Consider the following 22725-nt stretch of genomic DNA (forward strand, 5'->3'; position numbering starts at 1 on the left):
GCCACCCCCCCCGCCACCCCCCCGGGATGGGACTTACCTTGGGCGAATCTCCCTGGCGGCAGCGGCTCTGGAGGTGGTTCGGCGGCGGCAGCCGGTCTTCCGACTGGCTGCTGCTGCCGCCATTTCCAGTAAAAAAACAAAACAAAACAAAAAAAGTGACAGGCTACGTAAAGATTTACGTAACCTATCATGGCTAGATTTAAAAAAAATACCGTGATAGGCTACGTAAATGTTTACGTAGCCTATCACAGCTGAGTAAAAAAAAAAAAAAAAACCGCACGTATGCAAATGGCGGCCCTTATTTTGGCATGTCTAGTCTACGTAAACATTTACGTAGACTACGGCGAAAATAAGGGGAACGCAAATAGCGTAGTGTCTACGCTATTTGTGTTCCCCTTATTTTCGCCGTAGTCTACGTAAATGTTTACATAGACTAGACATGCCAAAATAAGGAACGCAAATGGCGGCGCCCATGGGCGCCACCATTTGCATACGCGCAGGGGGGTTGTGTTTTTTTACTCAGCTGTGACAGGCTATGTAAACATTTATGTAGCCTATCACGGCTGACTGCAGGGACGCAAACGGTGGCGGCTACGGCCGCCGCCATTTGCAGACCCGGCCGGCCAGGATTCGCGGCGGGAGGGACGGAGCGCCTCCCCCCCGGCCAGAATTTCGGGGGGGAAGATGGGGCACCTCCCCCCCACCTCGAATCACATTTCGTCAAAAGGTAAGTGACTTTCGTACATTCCTAGTACAACTACACTGGATTCACCAGGGGTCTTAAGTTATAGGGTCACCTGAAATCTCAGTTTATGGGATAGTGATAATTGTCATCGTCCCCCCACCCCACTAATTGTTTTTTTTTTGTTATTTGTTTGATTGCTTTGAGGATAAAACAGTAAGCATTATAAAGCACTTTGCAAATTAAAATGTGCCACACCCTCATAGAAGTGCTAAAGGGATATGCACGTTTGTCTGTAAGCATGAAGATTAACTTGGGCTCTTTTCTTTTGTAAAGCAGTCACAATTTTTCCAATGTTTAGCCAACTTTGGCACTTTTGTTTTCTAAAACAGTCACAATTTATCAGATATTTTGCCAACAAGATTTCATCCAGTGAAAGCCATCGCATTCTCAGAAATCCAGTTCTTCTCATCCTATTAACATTCATTCTCTACCAAGGAAGGTTTCCTTTCCACTAGTAAATCCAAGAAAGTTGCTGAATATTCTGCTAAATATATTAATCCTGTGATAAGTTTCAATTGCCTCAAAGTTATAAATTTTATATCCCCATGTTTTCATTTTGGCACAGAAGTTTGAGTTTACACATCAAAGAAGTTGCCATAAGAAATCATCACAGCACAATCCTAGACACGCATACTCAAATGTACATTGCAGTATATTACCTGTGTTCCCAGGTAAGTGTGCTCAGGATTGCACTCTCAGTCTTGTAGGCATCTTATACTGCAATCCTATACATGACAATTAAGTCCCAAGCGTTCAATGGGCCAGTTGAAGCTGGTGGCTCCAATTTCAGGGGGGGGGGGCTGTGAATCCTTTCTGGGTTTCAGCCAGAACCAGCCAGAACTCTAAAGGAGCTATCTAAAGTGCTGAACCCTAACCACAAAATGGATTCAGCACCTTAGATAGCTACCTTAGCATTCTGGCTGGTTCTGACTGTATCCCAGAATGAATCCACAGCCCCACCTGAATTTGAGCCACCACCCTCCACAGCAATGGGCCTTACTCCCAACTAAATGGATATAGGATTGCACCCTAAGAATAAGAACACTTTTCAATTTTCAAACCTGAAGTGACAGATGTCCTTGTATTAAACACTATATGAAGAATCTGTCACTATTTTCTATGCTTTCTACCCAGATACTTGAGGATTTCAAAAATCTGTAGTTCCCATCACTAATAAATGTTGACACTGACAGCTAAACAAATGGTGAATCTCTAACAGTTTCAGTCCTGCTGGCAAGGTCACTGCAAAGATCTCAAAAGTCTGCAATCTCCTGCTGTGCCAGGAATTCTGCCTGAACTATTCTATGTGACAGGAGCAGTAATGAAAACTCCTTTTCCCCTTCTAGTGAGCTAAGGAAAGCTGATGACACACAAAATTTATCTGACTTGGTTAAGCCTTATCTCCCAGTTCAATGTGTTGACCTGTAAAATGTCTTGGAGCAGAAGTAAGTCTGACTGAAGCACAGGAAACAATAGTACTAAACATAACATATAGAACACCCAACAAGGAACAAAGTTGTGATGTCCAATCATCAATAACATTTTCTGCATATAGTATAGTGAATATATCAGTGGAGACTGGTGGCTCTGATGTCAGTGAGGTGATAAATTTGCTCTGGGTTTCAGCCAGAACCAGTCAGAACTCTAAAGGAGCTATCCAAGGTGCTGAACCCAGGTTCAGCACCTTGGAGAGCTCCTTTAGAGTTCTGACTGGAACCCAGAGTAAATTCATCACCCCACTGACATCGGAGCCACCAGCCTCCACTGGAATATATGCTATAAAGAGGATGAATAATTTTCTTTTAAAAGACATAGAAAACAAATATGTAGAAAGGGTCATCGCATCAAAAATAAAGACATTCTTGGGTCTACAGGTTCAGGAGAACTGAGTGCTATGAAACAAGTGTTGTGCTGAAATTACAGAACCACAGAATCACAACAGTGCAGGGGAACCCAAGTATCATCCAGTACTGCTGCTCCTACAATAGGTAGATTACTTACATGCATCTGAAGCACTTTTTCAGAGTGTTAGAGATTTTACAACTTTTCCAGGCAAATTGTTCAGTTACCCAAGGGTTTGGGACTTATCCATCTCAGTCTGCTGTGCTGCATTAAGAACCTATGAAATCGATTTTGTTCTATGAAACCCAGGTATTCTTGAATAGTAGTTAACCATGCAATCCTGAGTGGGGTTGGGGTGGGGTGCAAAGTGGTGGATAACCTGACATTTCCAAATCCCCAGTGGTTTGCACTGGCCAGGGAGGGAGGTATTTGTAGTGGCTGCTGTTCCCTGCCCTACATGGATGTTGTTGTTGTAGTTGTTGTTGTTGTTATTTTCCCCCACTGGTTCCAAATGGAAGGAAATCAATTATGCCAGCTCCAGGCTGATGGACAGGGAGCCCCAATCCTAGGGCCTATCCAGAGAACAAAACGGCTCTGGATACAGCAGATCCAGGGACACCTCTGTCCTGCTCCTGCCCTGTCCCCAGAATGCCCTGTCTCAGATCCTTACAACAGGTGCTACTGGCAGTAGATTTATACTTGCAGAGCTTTCCACGGATATAACTGGGACCTCTGGGCAGGTGTTTCCTCACCACTGTGGAGCAACTCTCCATCAAGTGCTAGGGCACCCCAGCCTCATCCTAACCCACTCTAGCCAGCTGTTCTGGGGGTTAGGATTTCTCTGTTATTTCCTTTTAAATAAGAAACTGAAACTTTGTAGCAGGAGAAATTGCTACATTTTCTAAAGATGAGATCGTATGCGCGCTTGCCTACGGCTAAGTCCCATTGAACTCAGAGGAACCTGTGTCTGCATAAATGTGCATTAGGGCTGGACTGTAAATGTCTTCCTTTCTTCGTACAGGACAAGATTCTAATGATAGTTTCTTCTGGTTCTCACCATTCACTTGTCACTTTCTTCAAACAAGGTGTTTTATAAGCCTCTGGAAAATACACCAGTGGACTAATAAAATACTTTTTGATGAATACTAAAACATGATTGTCTCTATATTACTTTTCGAATTATTTTTGTCTGTAAAAATAGCCACCTTGAATGAAAGACTACAGTTGCTTCCACACACTGGTTTTCCACAATTAGCTGGCAGTGAAATTAAATCAGACAATAACTTTATGTGATGCTCTATTATCCAGCTTTGTTCTTCTGCATGGTCAAGGTCCTCCTACAATGTTTACTTCCAAGGATGTCCTGTTCAGCAAAGGTTTCCAGCAATGTTAATTAAAAGTCCTCCTTGTAGGTACAGCATGTTTTATTTCTTCCAAATGATTGCAGGTGGGGGATTAGTAATGAATAGCCCATTAACTGCCCCTTGAATAACCTCTCTTAATTGCCTCAGTCAATTATTGTTCCTGCCAGAGGTTTTAATGACAGGTTTCTTCTCATTTTTTCTTTTCCTTTTTTAAAATAGCAAAATCATGCCATTTTTTATTTTAAGAAGACAAAAATAATACCCATAGATTGGGTGAACAATGACTATAGGAATTTTATGACTTTGCTAAACAAGTCAGAAGATTGAGTGGTACCATATCTGAGCCCTAAAATCAACCTGCAGCCATAATCTTCCAATAACCCAGCAGAGTTAAAACCAGCAATAAAACCACATCCAAGGGAAACAGACCAGGAAAGAAGTGGCACTACCAGACATGGAACTGGGGCCCAGTCCTCTATAGCAAGCACCTAGAACTTCCAAGGAATCATCCCAGGTCCATACATTCACCCAGTATTCTTTGCCTGAGATGCCAGAGGACCTGCCAAGAAATGGCAGCCTGGTCCAAGGTCACTGGTTGGCTCGGGCCAAGGTCAGAGCTGTCCATGGTCCTGCATGAACTGTCTTATTTTATTTATTTATTACATTTATATCCCACCTTTTTTCATCTTTGAGGAACCCAAGGTGGCGTACATAATCCTCCTTCTCTCCATTTTAGCCTCACAACAACAACCCTGTGAGGTAGGTTGGGCTGAGAGTCTGTGACTGGCCCAAAGTCACCCAGTGATCTTCCATGGCCGAGTGGGGACTAGAACCCAGATCTCCTGGCAAACCCCATGTCCTGTGACCAGTTTTCTCCCAATACCTGCTCTCCGCAGCTGCCCTTTACCAGCTCCCCGAAAGTAATTCACCTGCTAGTTGTCCCTTTCTGCTTCCTACTGTCTATTCTGTGTGACTCCTCAGTTGGTCCCCCTATGAGCCTCACATGGCTGAGACAGGACAGGGTTCTTTCTTCCCTGACCCCGCCCTGCTCCCCACTTGCAAGCATAATGGCTCCTCTTACCTCAGATGCTTTGGTGATGCATATTCCTTTCCCTGAACATGGAAGGTCATCTGGCTGGCTTCCTTCAGGCAAGCATGTGCTGACTTTTACTATCACAGTCAAGCGTAGAGGCACGATGCATTTGGCAATGGAATCAGTCACAAAACCTGTAGAAAGAGCCCATTGTCATCATCATCACAACCACCAAAATATTAAATCATGAATTCAAAGGCTTGTCAAATCTTGTAACTAGACCTTGAAAGCGGAACTGGACGTAATGGGAGAGACCCATGATTGGATCATCCAGTGTCTTTTACGCTGATTAAAAGTAGGCATGGAGGAAGGCTCTAATTTGAAGTGAGACCTATTGCTGTGCTGCGGGAGGGGCTTAACCCTCTCCCTGACTTAAACCCCATCCAATGTGCAATGAGGCATGGGGGTGGGGGAGAGAAATAGGTACCAGTGTTATAGTTTTGCATCTCTGTGGCTAATAGGATCTGAAGGTGGAGGGGATAAGAGACAGCATGTATGTTGGGGAAATGGTGGAGGGGGAAGAGTTAACCCTTGACACCAAATTGGGGGGGGCACAGATCCAAATTGGGGGGCCTACAGCTGCTTTAAATGAAAGAAAAAGCTGCCAGGAGATTCAGTCTCCAACACTGTGTCCGGTTTAGACATTGTAGAGAATACGAGGTACATTTAAACCACTGATGGTAAACAGTACAGACACAATGTACACTTCCAAGCTTCTCTCCCATATTCCATAGTAATTTCAGAGAACACACAGACCAAATGCACTTTAAGTAGCGAGTCCAAAAGAACCTTCGGCTTAAATTGAAGAATGTAGGGAAAACCACTAAACCATTCAGGTATGACCTAAATCATATCCCTTATGAATATACAGTGGAGGTGACGAATAGATTTAAGGGATTAGACCTGATAGACAGAGTGCCTGAGGAACTATGGACAGAGGTCTGTAACATTGTTCAGGAGGCAGCAACTCAATCCATCCCAAAGAAAAAGAAATGCAAGAAAGCAAAGTGGCTGTCTGATGAGGCTTTACAAGTAGCTGAGGAAAGAAGGCAAGCGAAAAGCAAGGGAGAAAGGGGAAGATATACCCAACTGAATGCAGAGTTCCAGAGAATAGCAAGAAGAGACAAGAAGGCCTTCTGAAATGAACAATGCAAAGAAATCAAGGGAAACAATAGAATGGGAAAAACTAGAGATCTTTTCTAGAAAATCGGAGATCTCAAGGGAACGTTTTGTGCAAAGACGGGCATGATAAAGGACAAAGAAAGCAGGGACCTAACAGAAGCAGATGAGATTAAGAAGAGGTGGCAAGAATACACAGAAGAACTATACAGGAAAGATCTGAATGTCCCTGATAGCCATGATAGTGCGGTCACTGAACTTGAGCCGGACATCCTCGAGAGTGAAGTCAAGTGGGCCTTAGGAAGCATTAGTAACAACAAAGCTAGCGGAGATGACAGTATTCCAGCTGAGCTATTTAAAATCCTAAAAGATGATGCTGTTAAAGTGCTGCACTCAATATGCCTACAAATTTCGAACACTCAACAGTGGCCACAAGACTGGAAAAGATCAGTTTACATTCCAATTCCAAAGAAGGGCAATGCCAAAGAGTGTTCAAACTACCGTACAATTGTGCTCATTTCACATGCCAGCAAGGTTATGCTCAAAATCCTACAAGCTAGTAGGGGTGCACGAAAGTCACTTACCTGGTCTCGCAGCTTTTCGCGGTGGGGGGGAGGCGCTTCACTGCTCTCCCCATGAAGTTCAGGCCAGGGGGGGAGGCTTCCCGCCTTGCCCAGCCGAAATTCAGCCTGGGGGGGAGGCTTCCCTCCTCGCCCGGCCGAAATTCAGGCCGGGGAGGAGGCACCTCGCCCGGCCGTGAAATTAAAAGTTTAAAAAAAAAACGCCCCCGTGATAGGCTACGTGACAATTAACGTAGCCTATCACGGCTAGATCTGCAAAGTCAGCCGTGATAGGCTACATAAATCGTCACGTAGCCTATCACGGGGGCGTTGTTTTTTTTTCTTTTATTGGAATGGCGGTGGCGGCAGCCGGTCAAAAGACCAGCTGCCGCTCCTGCCCCGGATGAAGACCCGACGAACCACCGGCCGGACCCGCCGCCGGGAGGGACATTCGCCAAAGGTAAGTCCCGTCCCGGGGGGGGGGTGCGGAGAATTTCTCCCCGAAACTTGTTCGGGGGGCCGAACACGTTGGTGCTCGGCCCCCCAAAGTTTCGGGGAGAAATTCTCCGCCATCCCTACAAGCTAGGCTTCAGCAGTATGTGAACCGAGAACTACCGGAAGTACAAGCGGGGTTTCGAAGAGGCAGAGGAACTAGAGATCAAATCGCCAACATTTGCTGGATCACGGAGAAAACAAGACAATTCCAGAAAAACATCTATTTCTGCTTCATTGACTATGCTAAAGCCTTTGATTGTGTGGATCACAACAAACTGTGGCAAATTCTGAAAGAGATGGGAGTACCAGACCACCTTACCTGTCTCCTGAGAAACCTGTGCAAGGGACAAGAAGCAACAGTAAGAACCAGACATGTAACAAGCGATTGGTTCAAAATTGGGAAAGGAGTACGACAAGGCTGTATATTGTCGCCCTGCTTATTTAATTTATATGCAGAGTACATAATGAGAAATGCCGGGTTGGATAAATCACAGGTCAGAATTAAGATTGCCGGGAGAATTATCAACATCCTCAGATACTCAGACGATACCACCCTAATGGCAGAAAGCGAAGAGGATCTAAAGAGCCTCTTGTTGAGGGTGAAAGTGGAGAGTGCAAAAGCTGGTTTGAAACTCAACATTAAAAAAACCAAGATCATGGCATCTGGCCCCATCACTTCCTGGCATATAGAAGGGGAAGAAATGGAAGCAGTGACAGATTTTATTTTCTTGGGCTCCAAGATCACCACAGACGGTGACTGTACCCATGAAATTAAAAGACGCTTGCTCCTTGGGAGGAAAGCTATGGCAAACCTAGACAGCATAGTAAGAAGCAGAGACATCACCTTGCCAAAAAAGATTCATATAATCAAAGCTATGGTTTTCCCAGTAGTAACGTATGGCTGTGAGAGCTGGACTATAAGGAAGGCTGAGCGCCAAAGAATTGATGCCTTCGAACTGTGGTGCTGGAGAAGACTCTTACGAGTCCCCTGGACTGCAAGGAGGTCCAGTCAGTCCATCCTAAAGGAAATCAACCCTGACTGCTCATTGGAAGGACAGATACTGAAACTGAAGCTCAAATATTTTAGCCACTTAATGCAAAGAGAAAACTCCCTGGAAAAGACCCTGATGCTGGGAAAGATTGAAGGCAAAAGGTGAAGGGGACGGCAGAGGATGAGATGGTTAGATAGCATCACCAATGCAATGAATACGAATTTGAGCACACTCCGGGAGAGAGCGGAGGACAGGAAGGCCTGGTGTGCTATGTTCCATGGGGTCACGAAGAGTCGGACATGACTTAATGACTGAATAACAACACCAAAAGAACCAGCCTGGGATGAAGAGGAATGATCCCTTACCATTTTGTAGGAAAGGCAGCAGCTGCAGTATTAAGCAGGACAATCCTGTCACCTGTCTGTGCTCAAACACCATTTCCCTTGTTATAGTTTTCATTCACGTTTTGCAATAGATCACAACGGTTACAAAAATCTTAGGAAAGGCACATAACTAACTCTGCACATCCCGGTGGGCTTGGACTTTGGGTTTCTCAAATCGTAGTCCCACATGCCATATGCCAAAGTACTTTTTAAACCAAGGGAAATTTCAAAAGCAGTTTGTGACAAGACACAGGGGTTTCAAGGTGTGTGGGGGTGTTAAAAATGCCAGCAGGCATGCACAGGCCCTTGCGCTCACTTAAAGTAGCTCCCAACTGTAACATGAGAAGGATGCATACCCATGTCTACTTCAAGACTCATATATTCAGTATGGCCATTACGACTAAGGAAATCCATGGACAACTAGTTTAGAGAAAAAGCAGTACTATTTCACTTAATACCAAAATTGCATCTCTTATGGCAATGGTGGGGAACATGTGGCCCTCCAGGTATTTTTGGACTACAACTCCCATTAGCTCTAACCAACATAGGCAAAGGTGAAGGATGATGGGAGTTGTAGTCCAACACCTGGAGGGAGTGCTGGCTCCAGGTTTTTGAGGACCTCCGTCAGTGAGTCTATCTTCCCACCACCATTGTCACCAGTTGCTATTGCTCCACACCTTCTTTCTCATCATCACCACCACTTTCTTGCTTGACAGTCAGAAAGCCAGTGAACAAGTAGGCAGTGGCATCTACAGCTCCTCTTTTTCATAACCACCAGTGCCTGGGCCAAAGTGAGATGCAGGTAGGGATGTACGAAACCCCCCTTACCTGGCTCCGCCGGGTTCCACTGGGGGCGGGGGAGGCACTCTGTTCCTCCTCCCGGAATCCTCACCAGCCAGCTCCGCTCCGTGGGGATTCCACGGAGCCGCCAGCCGGCTCCACCAGCAGCCGGACATCCGGCCACTGGCTAGCAGGGACGCAAATGGTGGTGGCCATAGCCACTGCCGTTTGCGTCCCTGAATTCAGCCGTGATAGGCTACATAAAGACTTACGTAGCCTATCACATCTGGGTTAAAAAAAAAAAAGTAAATATTTACAGACTAAGATGGTGAAAATAAAGGGGAACACAAATAGCGTCCGCTATGCTAAATATTTACGTAGACTAAGACAACCAAAAATAGGGAACGCAAATGGCGGTGGCCGTAGCCGCTGCCATTTGCGTATGCATTTTTATTTTTTTTAACCCAGACGTGATAGGCTACCTAAGTCTTTACGTAGCCTATCACAAATGGGGGAAGAAGAAAAAAAAGACTGCAAATGATGGCGGCAGCAGCCCGTCGAAGACCAGCCGCCAAAGCCGCCACTGGAGCCGCTGCCGTCCGGAGCATCCGCCCCAGGTAAGTCTCATCCCAGGGGGGATCCGCAGGGGGTGGCAGGCCATTCCGCCATGGAGTTCGGGGGGCCGAATGCACTGGCATTCGGCCTCACAGAGATCTGTGGCGGAATTCTCTGACATCCCTAGATGCAGGAGAACAAACAGGTTGCAATGGTGAAGAGGAAGAACAGCTCCAGAGAGCTCTTGTCAGTGGGCCCCTGCTGAGGTGTGGGCCCTCAGCAGGTGCCCAACCATGCCAACCCTGCCTGGAGGATGACACATTCCCATCCCTGTCTTAAGAGTTTAGTTGCAAGTCCTTTTATACCAGCAAATAAGTGCTTAGAGATCATTTTCACAAACAGCAAATTCAAGAGGTGAATTCCAACAAGATATGAGCATGCTTATAGAAAAGTTGTTTAAAAAAAACCCCTAGGGGTATAAATCTTTAATTTAAAAAAACAACAACACCAACCCAATGAGGACTGAGCATATTCAATAGCCATGTTGAGTGTCAGTTGGAAGTGAGTGGAGTTAAATGCCCTGGGGGCAGCTGCACGAGCAATTTACTGTGCCTTTGCTGTATTTGGAGGTCATTCGGGGCACATGCCATTGTGGCCATCCTGCAGCCACCCTGGAGTTTTGCACCGAAAAACTACTTTTAGTCTGATTGTTTTCCTTAATTCAGCTTTTCTGCACTTCTGTTGCAATGCGCACTAGCCCCAGGCAAGCTTTGGGGTCGTCCAGGCTATCAAGCCCCATGTGTCCCCAGTCAGAGCAGACTTGACTCCAGTAAAAACCACAGCAAAGTGGAGAGTGAACTAAACCCATCGCCGTGGAGATCCTCCCCCCTGCTTGGAGTGAATGGCTGGCCAGAGTTGTTAACAGGACCACTCCTATTAGGATGGACAATACGCTGCAACATTTTTTAATTTGTTACACTGCAACTTGAGATTGCTAAGAACTCGGCACATGTATTGTTGCACCAACACAACTCTTTAAAAACACACACTGTTATGATGGCGGTAAGCATGCTGTGAAAGAGAATCTTTCTGCTGATACAGAACACGTTTATGTCATTCTTCCTTCTTTGATGTATAGTATATATTTAAAGAAAGCCAAGTGAGAAATTTGCAATTATGGTGCTCATGCTGTTTTTCCTCACCTGAAGCCATAACCTATTTGTAACATAACTGCTGGCATTGCAGAATATGACTGAAATACATATGAGATTATGATTTCTGTTAGACTAAACAGCCAGGGCTTTAAGGAAACAGAGATACTATTTTAATGCAAATTACCTCGATTATGGAAAACGATGAGAGAATGCAGACAGAAAAATATATAAACTGAACTCTTTTTTTCTCACGAGGCAACAGAATGAGAAATTTTTAATCCTAATGTTGTTTTCCCCCAAAGAGATAATGTTTGTATGGTAAATGGAGCTAATCCACAATCCCATGTTCTTGGACTTCTACAATGGAAGGTGTTCCTGCATTTTTATTAGTCACATCATATTTTTGCAAAGACATTATTTCAACTTCTACAGAAATTCTGCTCCACATTTGGAGCATTATGGGGCTGTTCACACTAAACAATGGCATTTGGCAGCAAATCATGGGTTAATTAACCATGGGCTAACTTTGGGTTGCTTAACCCATGAATACCCAAAGTGTCCAGGTTCAGACATCATGCTAACAAACTATGAATGGGGTGTTAGTAGGTTATTGCTGCAAACCAGAAGCGCCTTGCATCTCCACAAACTATGGGTTGAATGTAGGGACGGCGGAGAATTCCACCACGGATCTCAGTGAGGCCAAATGCACTGGCATTCGGCCCCCTGAAACCCGTGGTGGAACGGCCTCCCACCCCTCGCCACCCCGCGGAATCCCCCCAGAACGAAACTTACCTGGGGCGGAGTCGGCGGCGGTGGCAGTGGCGGCAGTGGCTGGTCTTTCGGCCGGCTGCTGCAACCACAAATGGCGGCCGCTGTAGCAGCCACAATTTGCATCCTGCCAGGCTGCCGTGATAGGCTACGTAAGTATTTACGTAGCCTATCACGGCAAAGAGCAGGGACGCAAACGGCGGCCGCTACGCCATTTCTGCCACTGCTCTTTCCTTGATAGGCTATGTAAGTATTTACGTAGCCTATCATGGTAAAGGCAGCCATGCAAATGGCATAGTGGCCACCATTTGCGTGGCTGCCTTTACCGTGATAGGCTATGTAAATACTTACGTATCCTATCACGGAAACAGCAGGGGCACAAACGGCGTAGCGGCCGCCATTTGCGTCCCTGCTCTTTGCCGTGATAGGCTACGTAAATACTTACGTAGCCTATCATGGCAGCCTGGAAGGACGCAAATGGCGGCCGCTATGATGGCCGCCATTTGCGGCCACAGCAGCCCTGCCGTGGCCGGAACTCCAGCTGCGGAGAGCCCTGGCGAGAAGCTCCGCGGAGCCGCCGCGGAGCGGGCCAGGGGGGATTCCGGGGGGAGGGACGGAGCGCCTCCCCCCCACCGCGAATGACGTTGGATGAAACAGCGAGTCACTTTTGTACATCCCTAGGTGAATGCTGACATTACATGCGAACCATTTGCTGTGGCGTTTGCAATGAATTAAAAAGTGCTTCCAAAAAATTAGAAACATCGGAGGTAAATTCCAGGCAAAAATGGGTATGATCAAAAAGAAAGATGGCAAGGACCTAACAGAAGCAGAAGAGATCAAGAAAAGGTGGCAAGAATATACGGAAGATCTGTATAGGAGGGATAATAATCAGGGATAGATTTGACGGTGTGGTCAGTGAGCTAGAGCCAGACATCCTGAAGAGCGAGGTTGAATGGGCCTTAAGAAGCATTGCTAATAACAAGGCAGCAGGAGATGACGGTATCCCAGCTGAACTGTTTAAAATTTTGCAAGATGATGCTGTCAAGGTGATGCATGCCATATGCCAGCAAATTTGGAAAATACAAGAATGGCCACCAGATTGGAAAAAATCAACCTATATCCCCATACCAAAAAAGGGAAGCACCAAAGAATGTTCAAACTATTGAACACTGGCACTTATTTCACATGCCAGTAAGGTAATGCTCAAGATCTTGCAAGGTAGACTCCAGCAATTCATGGAACGAGAATTGCCAGATGTACAAGCTGGGTTTAGAAAAGGCAGAGGAACTAGAGACCAAATTGCCAATATCCGCTGGATAATGGAGAAAGCCAGGGAGTTTCAGAAAAACATCTATTTCTGTTTTATTGACTATTCTAAAGCCTTTGACTGTGTGGATCATCACAAATTGTGGCAAGTTCTTGGTGGTATGGGGATACCAAGTCATCTTGTCTGCCTCCTGAGGAATCTGTGTAATGACCAAGTAGCAACGGTGTAAGAACAAACCACGGAACAACGGACTGGTTTAAGATTGGGAAAGGAGTGCGGCAGGGTTGTATACTCTCACCCTATCTATTCAACCTGTACACAGAACACATCATGCGACATGCTGGGCTTGATGAAGCCAAGGCTGGAGTTAAAATCGCTGGAAGAAACATTAACAATCTCAGATATGTGGATGATACCACTTTGATGGCTGAAAGCGAGGAGGAGCTGAGGAACCTCATGATGAAGGTGAAAGAAGAAAGTGCAAAAGCTGGGTTGCAGTTAAACCTCAAAAAAAACAAGATTATGGCAACCAGCTTGATTGATCACTGGCAAATAGAGGGAGAAAACGTGGAGGCAGTGACAGACTTTGTCTTTCTAGGCGCAAAGATTACTGCAGACGCTGACTGCAGCCAGGAAATCAGAAGACGTTTACTTCTTGGGAGGAGAGCAATGACAAATCTTGATAAAATAGTGAAGAGCAGAGACATCACACTGACAACAAAGGTCCGCATAGTTAAAGCAATGGTATTCCCCGTAGTAACCTATGGCTGCGAGAGCTGGACCATAAGGAAGGCTGAGCGAAGGGAGATAGATGCTTTTGAACTGTGGTGTTGGAGGAAAATTCTGAGGGTGCCTTGGACTGCAAGAAGATCAAACCAGTCCATACTCCAGGAAATAAAGCCAGACTGCTCACTTGAGGGAATGATATGAAAGGCAAAACTGAAGTACTTTGGCCACATAATGAGAAGACAGGATACCCTAGAGAAGATGCTGATGCTAGGGAAAGTGGAAGGCAAAAGGAAGAGGGGCCGACCAAGGGCAAGATGGATGGATGATATTCTGAAGGTGACGGACTTGTAGGGATGTACGAAAATCACTTACCTTTCGGGGATTATGCTGATGGTGTGGGGGGAGGCATTCCGTCCCTCCCCCCGGAATCCTCGCCAGGGGGAAGGCACTCCGTTCCTCCCCCCCCCCGGAATCCTGGCCAGCCGGCTGTGCTCCGCAGTGATTCTGCGGAGCCGCCGGCCGGCTCCACCAGCAGCTGGACATCCGGCCACTGGCTACCAGGGACGCAAATGGTGGCGGCCATAGCTGCCGCCGTTTGCGTCCCTGCAGTCAGCCGTGATAGGCTACGTAGATGTTTACGTAGCCTATCACGGCTGATTAAAACAAAAAACAAAAAACGCGCATATGCAAGTGGCGGCGCCCGTGGGCGCCGCCATTTGCATACGCACATTTTGTGTGTTTTTTTAAAATTTAAAAAAAAAATTTTTTTTAATTTTTTTTTAAATTGTGTTTTTTTAAAATTTAGCTGTGATAGGCTACGTAAATCTTTACGTAGCCTATCACGTTTTTTTGTTTTTTGTTTTTTTAAACTTGGAAATGGCGGCGGCAGCAGCCGGTCAGAAGACCGGCCGCCGCCGCCGAACCGCCGCCACAGCTGCCACAGCAGCCGCCGCCACCAGGAAGATCCGCCCCAGATAAGTCCCATCCCGGGGGGATGGCGGGCCATTCCGCCACCAATTTCGGGGGGCCGAATGCGCTGGCATTCGGCCTCCCCGAGATCCACGGTGGAACTTTCGTACATCCCTACGGACTTGACCTTGGGGGAGCTGGGGGTGGCCATGGCCGACAGGAAGCTCTGGCGTGGGCTGGACCATGAAGTCACGAAGAGTCGAAAGCGACTGACTAAATAAACAACAACAAAAAGTGCTACCAATCAGAAGACATTGATCTTTTCTACACAAGGGTAAGGATGTACGAAAATTCCGCCACGGATCTCAGGGAGGCTGAATACCAGCGCATTCGGCCCCCCAAAATCGGTGGCGGAACCGCCTGCCACCCCCTCACCCCCCCCCCGGGACGAGACTTACCTTGGGCGGATCTTCCTGGCGGTCACCGCCGCCATTTCCAGTTTAAAAAAAAAAAAACATGATAGGCTACTTAAAGATTTACGTAGCCTATCATGGCTAGGTTTTTTTTAAAAAATGTGATAGGCTATGTAAATGTTTACGTAGCCTATCACGGCTGACTTTAAAAAAAAAACACACGCGTACGCAAATGGCAGCGGCCACGTCCGCCGCCATTTGCATTCCTTATTTTGGCACGTCTTAGTCTACGTAAACATTTACATAGGTTAAGATTGCGAAAATAAGGGGAACGCAAATAGTGTAGTGTCTACGCTATTTGCGTTCCCCTTATTTTCGCCATCTTAGTCTATGTAGATTTTTACGTAGACTAAGAGGTGCCAAAATAAGGAACGCAAATGGCGGCAGCTGTGGCTGCCGCCATTTGTATACGCACGTTTTTGTTTTTAAGTCAGCCGTGATAGGCTACGTAAACATTTACCTAGCCTATCACGGCTGACTGCAGGGACGCAAACGGCAGCGGCTACGGCCGCTGCCACTGGCGTCCCTGCTAGCCAGTGGCCGGATGCCCGGCTGCTTGCAGAGCCGGCCGGCGGCTCCGCAGAATCCCTGCGGAGCACAGCCGGCTGGCCAGGATTCCAGGGGAGAGGAACGGAGCATCTCCCCCCCCCGGCAAGGATTCCTGGGAGAGGGACGGAACGCCTCCCCCCCAACCATAAACATAATCCGCGAAAGGTAAGTGCCTTTCGTACATCCCTACACAAGTGTGTTAATCGCTGTGTCTGCTTTAGGCTCTCAATTCATCACAGAATTGAGATCCAAGCTCTACACAAAGAACTTTTCCTTTCCTGCTTTTTTGTTACATAACCTCTAGGTGGTGCTGTGCTATAGCAGATATTGTAATGACACTAGTGGGAGAATACCTTTTCTTTCACTTTCAGAAAAAATACTCCATTTTTCCTGCTCTAAAAAAAAACCGAGAACATTCTCTTAAAAAACAGACATGAAGCTGGATGATCATGACATCATCTAAAGAACCTGTAAACAACTGTGAGTAGGGAATCATGACTGCATGATACATGCCTCATATAGAAAAGCTCATTGTGCAGCTATTCAAACTCTCCCTCCTTAACGGATTTTTCTATGGTAAGAAAAAGGATGGAAGAAGTGGTAGTAAAACACAGGAGACTTACAAATGAAAAATGGCAATGTTTGGGCCCACATAGAGGTCTGTGAATGAGGCAGAGTGACTGCACAATAAAAGCTTCATCTGGGAGCACCCATAGTCAACAGCATGACCAGATCTAGATAATCCTGCTCCCTGAAGAGAATGTATAGTGCATTTTCAAAGGTTAGAAAAGCCAATTGCATACCTGTCTACTAGCTCAATACAATATATTAGCAACTAGACATTTACTGTTTAAATCAGGGGTTGGCAACATAATGCCTGAGGGTGTGCTGGCACCTGTCAAGCCTCCCAGTGTGCCCACAAGACCCCTTGCACTACCCTCCACTCAGCTCTGCTGCCTCTTCATCTCCCCATCAGCCTGCCTTTCACTAACTCTGTTAAATGGAGTGATATTGCTCCATTGACTTTAGTAGAGGTGGGTGAAAGGGCCCCCCACCAAAAAATGCCTTGAGTGGGGAGGAATCCCACTCCCACCGAGGGCCCTGGGGGCAACAGGGTCCTTGACAGTGGGTGGGCTTCTCCCTCCCTCCAGCCATTTTTTGGAAGGGGACCATTTTTCCCCACTTCTGTTAAAGTCCATGGAGTGATATTGCTCCACTGACTTTAAGAGGCGAGGACAAGAGAAGCGAGAATCCAGAGAGGGGGGATTTAAACTAATGCTGGACCGAATCCCCCCCTTCCATTCAGCACCCATGAAAGGGGGTGTTGGCTACTTTCAGAGGGTAGGTTTATTTTTAAAGATGAGCTGGCCAAGGGTTTTGTTTGTTAAAAACTGGGGGAGGGGGGCATCTTTGTTGCTGCTTGAAGACATGGCTGTGTTCCTTTTGTAACTTGGGGCACAATGGCCCAGGGGAACCAAGCTATATCATGAGGTAGCATCAATCCAGGGGCATTCTGGAGTGGAAAAGATGGTTCCTGTCATTGGCCAAATCTCTTCAGTTCTGGTCTCTTGAGTCTTGGCTACCTTTCTCCCATTTGGCAACTCTATTCCTCAGCTTCAAACATCTGTCCAAGAACACAATATAATTTGGATGTGTTTTTCTGTCTTTTATAACTGTACAATCCCTTTCCATAATCATAGTCAGAGGGGGTTTTTTTAAATGAAGACAAAAGATGACTTTCTGTCCAGCATAAATTTGATTAGGCTGGGTTTGGTCATCTCCAAGCTAACCTAGAACTTTTTAAATGTTAGTCTAGTTGGCCTCCAAACAAACAACTGAACTCTTCTGAGAACAAATGCTGATGTCGGCTGTAATAATGACGTACATTATACGAAGGTAAAATTGCGTAGTCAAAATTCACTTCCTCTTAATATTCCATTTGATTGCCTGTCACAATTAGAAATTCACTATCTGAGGATACCTGGAATTTTCTGATGTTTACAAAATGATCTTTAGTTTAACTCATCTGAAGCAGAAGGTTAACATGCTCTTCAGGACAGCTCCCTGAAGGAATTTTATATCAGGCTTCCTTTGTGTGTATAATATTGATAAAATGATGCCTTTGGCAAGCTAATAAAACTTATTCCCATCAGAATTTCACCTTTTCTTGTAATTTTTCCATTACTTCACCTACCTTCCTGAGATAATTTGGCTATAACATGCCTGTTATTTCAGAAGTACATTGAAGTATTTATATCCTGCTATTTTTAGCTGCCAAGTAGGAGAATAATTTCAGAAACATATTTACACTTCCCTTCATCTGCAGGAACATAATGAGATGTATTTTATAATTACAGGTAATTTTGTTCAATTTAACCTTGTATCTTTCCAAGCCCCAGTTAAAATATAATGACCTCAATATATATTTCTGCTGAAGAATCAAGAGCTGAATTACATAATTAAGACAGAAATATAAAAGTAGTGCTTTCATTAGGACCAGCTAATGTGGAAGCATTGTGTAATGCAAAAACCGATGAACCTTAAGTGGTCCAGATAAAAGTATTGTTTTGTTGTCTATGTTTTTATTTTATTTTTAATAAATCAACATGGTTATCTGTAGTTGTTTTTAAGCTTGGCTACATAAAGTTGTACTGTGATAAAGCATAAATGTTTTCTATAGTGAGATTTGAAATCTCAGTGCAATACATCATTTCTGACAGGAAAGGTTTCTTCAGGCACCATACATCTAGGTGCTAACTTGTTAATACACTGGTCCTGTTAGCATAGCATATAAGGATAAGCCAGGATTCCTGGTTTACCCTGACTTGCTATGAATGAGTACCATGCTGGTCCACATATTTGTTCCAACTTTGCTCCTCCCTTCACATGAGCGAGTAAAACTAACCAGGAGGGGAGCGCTTATGGTTACGTCAGAACCTTGGATACTGGTTTGTTGCTCCCAAACAAGCCAGGATTGACAACTCAGGGTTTGCTGTTCTCTTACACATCCTGGCTTGTTTGGGAGAAATAAACCAGGATTCTGAGTTCTGACATCAGAATAAGTTATCTCTTCTTAGTTTGTTTTACCCACTTGCGCAAATAGGCTGCATGCACTAGCATGCTATTGTTCACTGTCGGCTAGGATAAACTAGGAATCCTGGGTTACTATTATGTGTGAACAGGGCCTTAGTGTGATTTCATTGGAATGGTACACTAAACTTAGTCATGTCATCATTGTGTGACCATTTTCACCTGGAAAAATAAATCAGAAACCTTGATTTCTATTCATCAAAAAGATGCATTTGTATTACATGCTTTCATTTCAAAGATTAGTTCATAGCTCTCGAATCACTACTCACAGTTACAAAGCTAGATACTGAATTGCTTATTACAGCAAATGAACAAACAGCATCTGGCTGAGAGCAAAAGGTCACTGAAGCTGCTCAGTCGTCTCCATCTCTATAATAACTGCAAACCCAAACAGACTATTTTAAATGTGTTTTAAAAAACAAGACAACAAAGGGAAAAGAGCTACTCAATTAGTAAATCTATTTACTGATCTGAACTGGTGCCAGCAATGTAGCCAAATATTGCTACTCCAATTTGGACATCTCTGTAACCCAGCTGATGAACATGCTTATTTTAATCAGGGTTCTCCAAATACATTTCATTTCCTGGCAGACACCACAGTTTCTGATGGAGTTTCCCACTGCCCCCACACCCCTGAATGAAAGCGCAGGGACACCAGATACCGGGTATTATCCAGTGCTGTCACAGCATTAGCACTAATGACATTGTGCTAGTGTATGTCAATGCTAGCACAATGCCATTAGTGCTTGCTAGGCAAAGAGAAAAAGCAGTGATTTGCTACCAAATTTCACAATACTGTGCATCCATTAGTAGCCTAGCTGCCACATGTTGTACCAATTGAAGCTTCTGGATGCTCTTCAAGGGTAGCCCCACATAGAGCATTCTGTAGTAGTCTAACTGTGGAATTTGGACAATTGCTGGAATTAACTGGGAAATTATGTGTTCAATTTCCCATCTAGCTAGGAATATGTGCACAAAAGCCCACATCTATGTACCTGTAAATCCTGGATTGGGACAACAGTTTATCATGACTAACTGAACTGAAACAAACTGTTTTGCTTGATTATTCACAAGTTTGTATTTTAAAGTTTGTATTTAAAGTGGTGCACATCCAGAACTGTATCTTTGACAGCCTGATCTTTTGACGGGGGGCTACTCAGGTAATACACAAACAAACTAGTTCCCAGATCTAGCAACATGCATGAGGAGGAGGAAAGAAAAGAGAGAAGGCAGCACTCACAGGGGAAAGAAAGATATATTGAGCTCAAGGCATTTCAGATAGAATTCTTTCTCAGGGGTACAATTGAACAACCAATTTCACCCTGTTATCTGCACACCATTGCAACTTAATTAAATTGTGTGCCGATACCATGTTAAAACTGGTTGCTCAAGATTACCCCCAAGAAAGAATCCTGTTCAAAACGTCTGGGCTCAGTAAGTAAGTAAGTAAATAATGATAATAATTCTTGTGTATCTGGAAGTCTCTTTCCTTCCTTTCCCCCATTTTTTGCTTGCCCACACACTTTTAGATGCATTTGTTGTAAATATTTATTGGCCCAAGCTTTCTCTTATAGAAACTTATGGATCAAAACTACAATAAAAATTCAGGGCAGTCTAATTAGATTATGTGCATGGCCAAGTAGCATGGCCAGATCAGAAGATGCTGGTTGGTCATTTCTAGATGTAATGAATTATTATTAGCACAGATATTGTTTGTTCACTGAATCACTTGATTGGCTAATTAGCACCTTAGTGCAGATGTCTGCTGAATTCCTTTCCGTGGTGTCTGAGCATCTTTACGCAAATGTTAATTTAGTTAATTAGATACCAAGAGGCAATATTAAAACAAATAATTTACTTCCCTGACTGGTTGTGTTTTGCACATCGGAATTATTTGGAAAAAATTGCAAGAGTTATCTAACTGAGTAGATTAAATTTTGCAGCAATGCATCAGGAAATGGCTGGTGTAAGCAGACAATCAAAGAAAAAAAAAAACCTTCCTGCATTAATCTCTTACATCTCCCTCATTGAAATGAGGGGAAAAGATTAAAAGGAGCTAATAAAATCTTATTTCAACAGAATCAATGAATTACTTTTAGTATTTTACACAACGCTTCTCAAAACTCATTTATCCTGAGGAACTGCAATCTTTACATTTCCCAGAGAAAAAACAGAGGTTTGAAGGGGAAAAAAAGATTTCAACAATTTTATCCAGAACAGCAGAGCAATTGCATTGCTGTATGATCAAACTATGTTTTCTTTGAATAAGGTTCTGCTATTCTGGGCTTTAAAGGGTAGCATGAGTTTCTATGCTGAACAGCTGGTCCAGTTCACCACCTTCTCCAACCTTCTAACTCTCCCTCTTTGCTGAGACATGCATACTGCAGCAAAGGAGACAGGATAAAAGAAGAGAGTGGGAGGGAGGCACAACAGGACAATGGAAAGGAAGACTATCAACCCAGAACCTATCAAAGTAACCGTGACCTTCACAGTTAATGGTATAAGTATGCAATTTATATGGAACCTGCTTTAAATCTTTCCTGATATTCAGCAAAAGTAGCTAGTTTCACTTTATTTGTAAGAGTGCATGAAACATTTCTACAGACTAGGTACAACTAGGTAAACTTCTCCCTGTATTAAGGGAGAAGTTTAGTTTCCAGATTTTTTAAAAAAAATTGGGAGCATCTTGGATTATGAGTGTCAGGGATCTAGCAATGGTGCCCCATCCCGTCAATGATCAAACAGAAGACCTTATGACCAGCCAGGGCATAACGCGTATGCTGATGCCTGCTGGAACATCAACCTACTGCTTGCTGAGACTAGCCAAGAGAGACAGCTAGATGCCAGGCAGGACTGGCTCTATCGCCACGGTGACAGGAAACCTTCCTCCCCTGCCAAGAAGCCTGGTTGTGTTGAGGGGTGTGGTCAGGGGGCAGAGTTCCTGCCAAACATTTATTTTTATTTATTATTTATTTTATTTCATTTCTATACCGCCCAATAGCCGAAGCTCTCTGGGCGGTTCACAAAAATTAAAACCAAAACCAAAACCAAAATTAAAAACATGAAGCTGTTGCTAAGCCAGCCAGGTTTTAACCAAGGAGGATCAGCCCAGAACTCTCTGTTGGCAGAGAGAGAGAGAACAGCATACCTTAAGGACCTACCTTCTCCCATACGAGCCAGACTAGATACTGGCATCTTTCTTTGAAGCCCTTCTTCAGGTCCCCCTACCATCAGAGGGAAGCAGGGGTGACATGAGTGGAGCTTTTCAGTGGGGGTGCCCTGCCTTTGGAATGTTCTCCTGAGAAAGATTTCCCTGGCACCAGCTAGGATGCATCAGAAGACCTTTTATTTGCTCTAGACTTTTAGATCGAATGTTTTTAAGTTTCAGGTTTTAACCCAGCAAGACATACTGGATAATACTTTATCCTACAATCTTTAGCTTTTTAAAATAACTTTTATTCTTACATTATCTTAATGGTGTATTTCATAATTGTTAGCTACTTCGAGAGCCTGCAGGCTGAAGAACAGGATACAAAGTCTTCTAAACAAACAAGCAAACAGAATAAATGTTAGGTCTTGTGCAACACCCTAACAATTCTGATAGCCCTATGAGTAAGATAGTCACTCCCAAGCATCTTTGTTTACATTATAATGGCTATTTCCATATTGCACTTACATATCCATACACCAAATGATATGTGAAAGTGTTTAAAGTCAACTTCTGCCAAACAGTCCATATATCTATATATGGACTGCTTATATTAATGTATATTTGAAATGTAAGTGTTAAATTTGTTTTCTTTTTTTAATTAATGGTGTTGTGAATCGTTATTGTGAATGGATATGCTTTCTTTTTGT

General features: G+C 44.4%; 1 protein-coding gene across 1 annotated transcript in view; it reads right to left on the reverse strand.

Moving 5' to 3' along the window:
• Positions 1–22725, reverse strand: part of DNER (delta/notch like EGF repeat containing) — a 234016-nt gene that overhangs the window by 88453 nt on the left and 122838 nt on the right. Inside the window, exon 5 of the mRNA XM_084842030.1 lies at positions 5033–5178. Within this exon, the coding sequence (XP_084698156.1) occupies positions 5033–5178 (146 nt within the window). The remainder of the gene's footprint in view (positions 1–5032; positions 5179–22725) is intronic.

Source organism: Heloderma suspectum, chromosome 3 (genome assembly GCF_057233095.1).
Source record: "Heloderma suspectum isolate Gila_16-S chromosome 3, 16-S_ref, whole genome shotgun sequence".
In the NCBI taxonomy this organism is placed as follows: Eukaryota; Metazoa; Chordata; class Lepidosauria; order Squamata; family Helodermatidae; genus Heloderma; species Heloderma suspectum.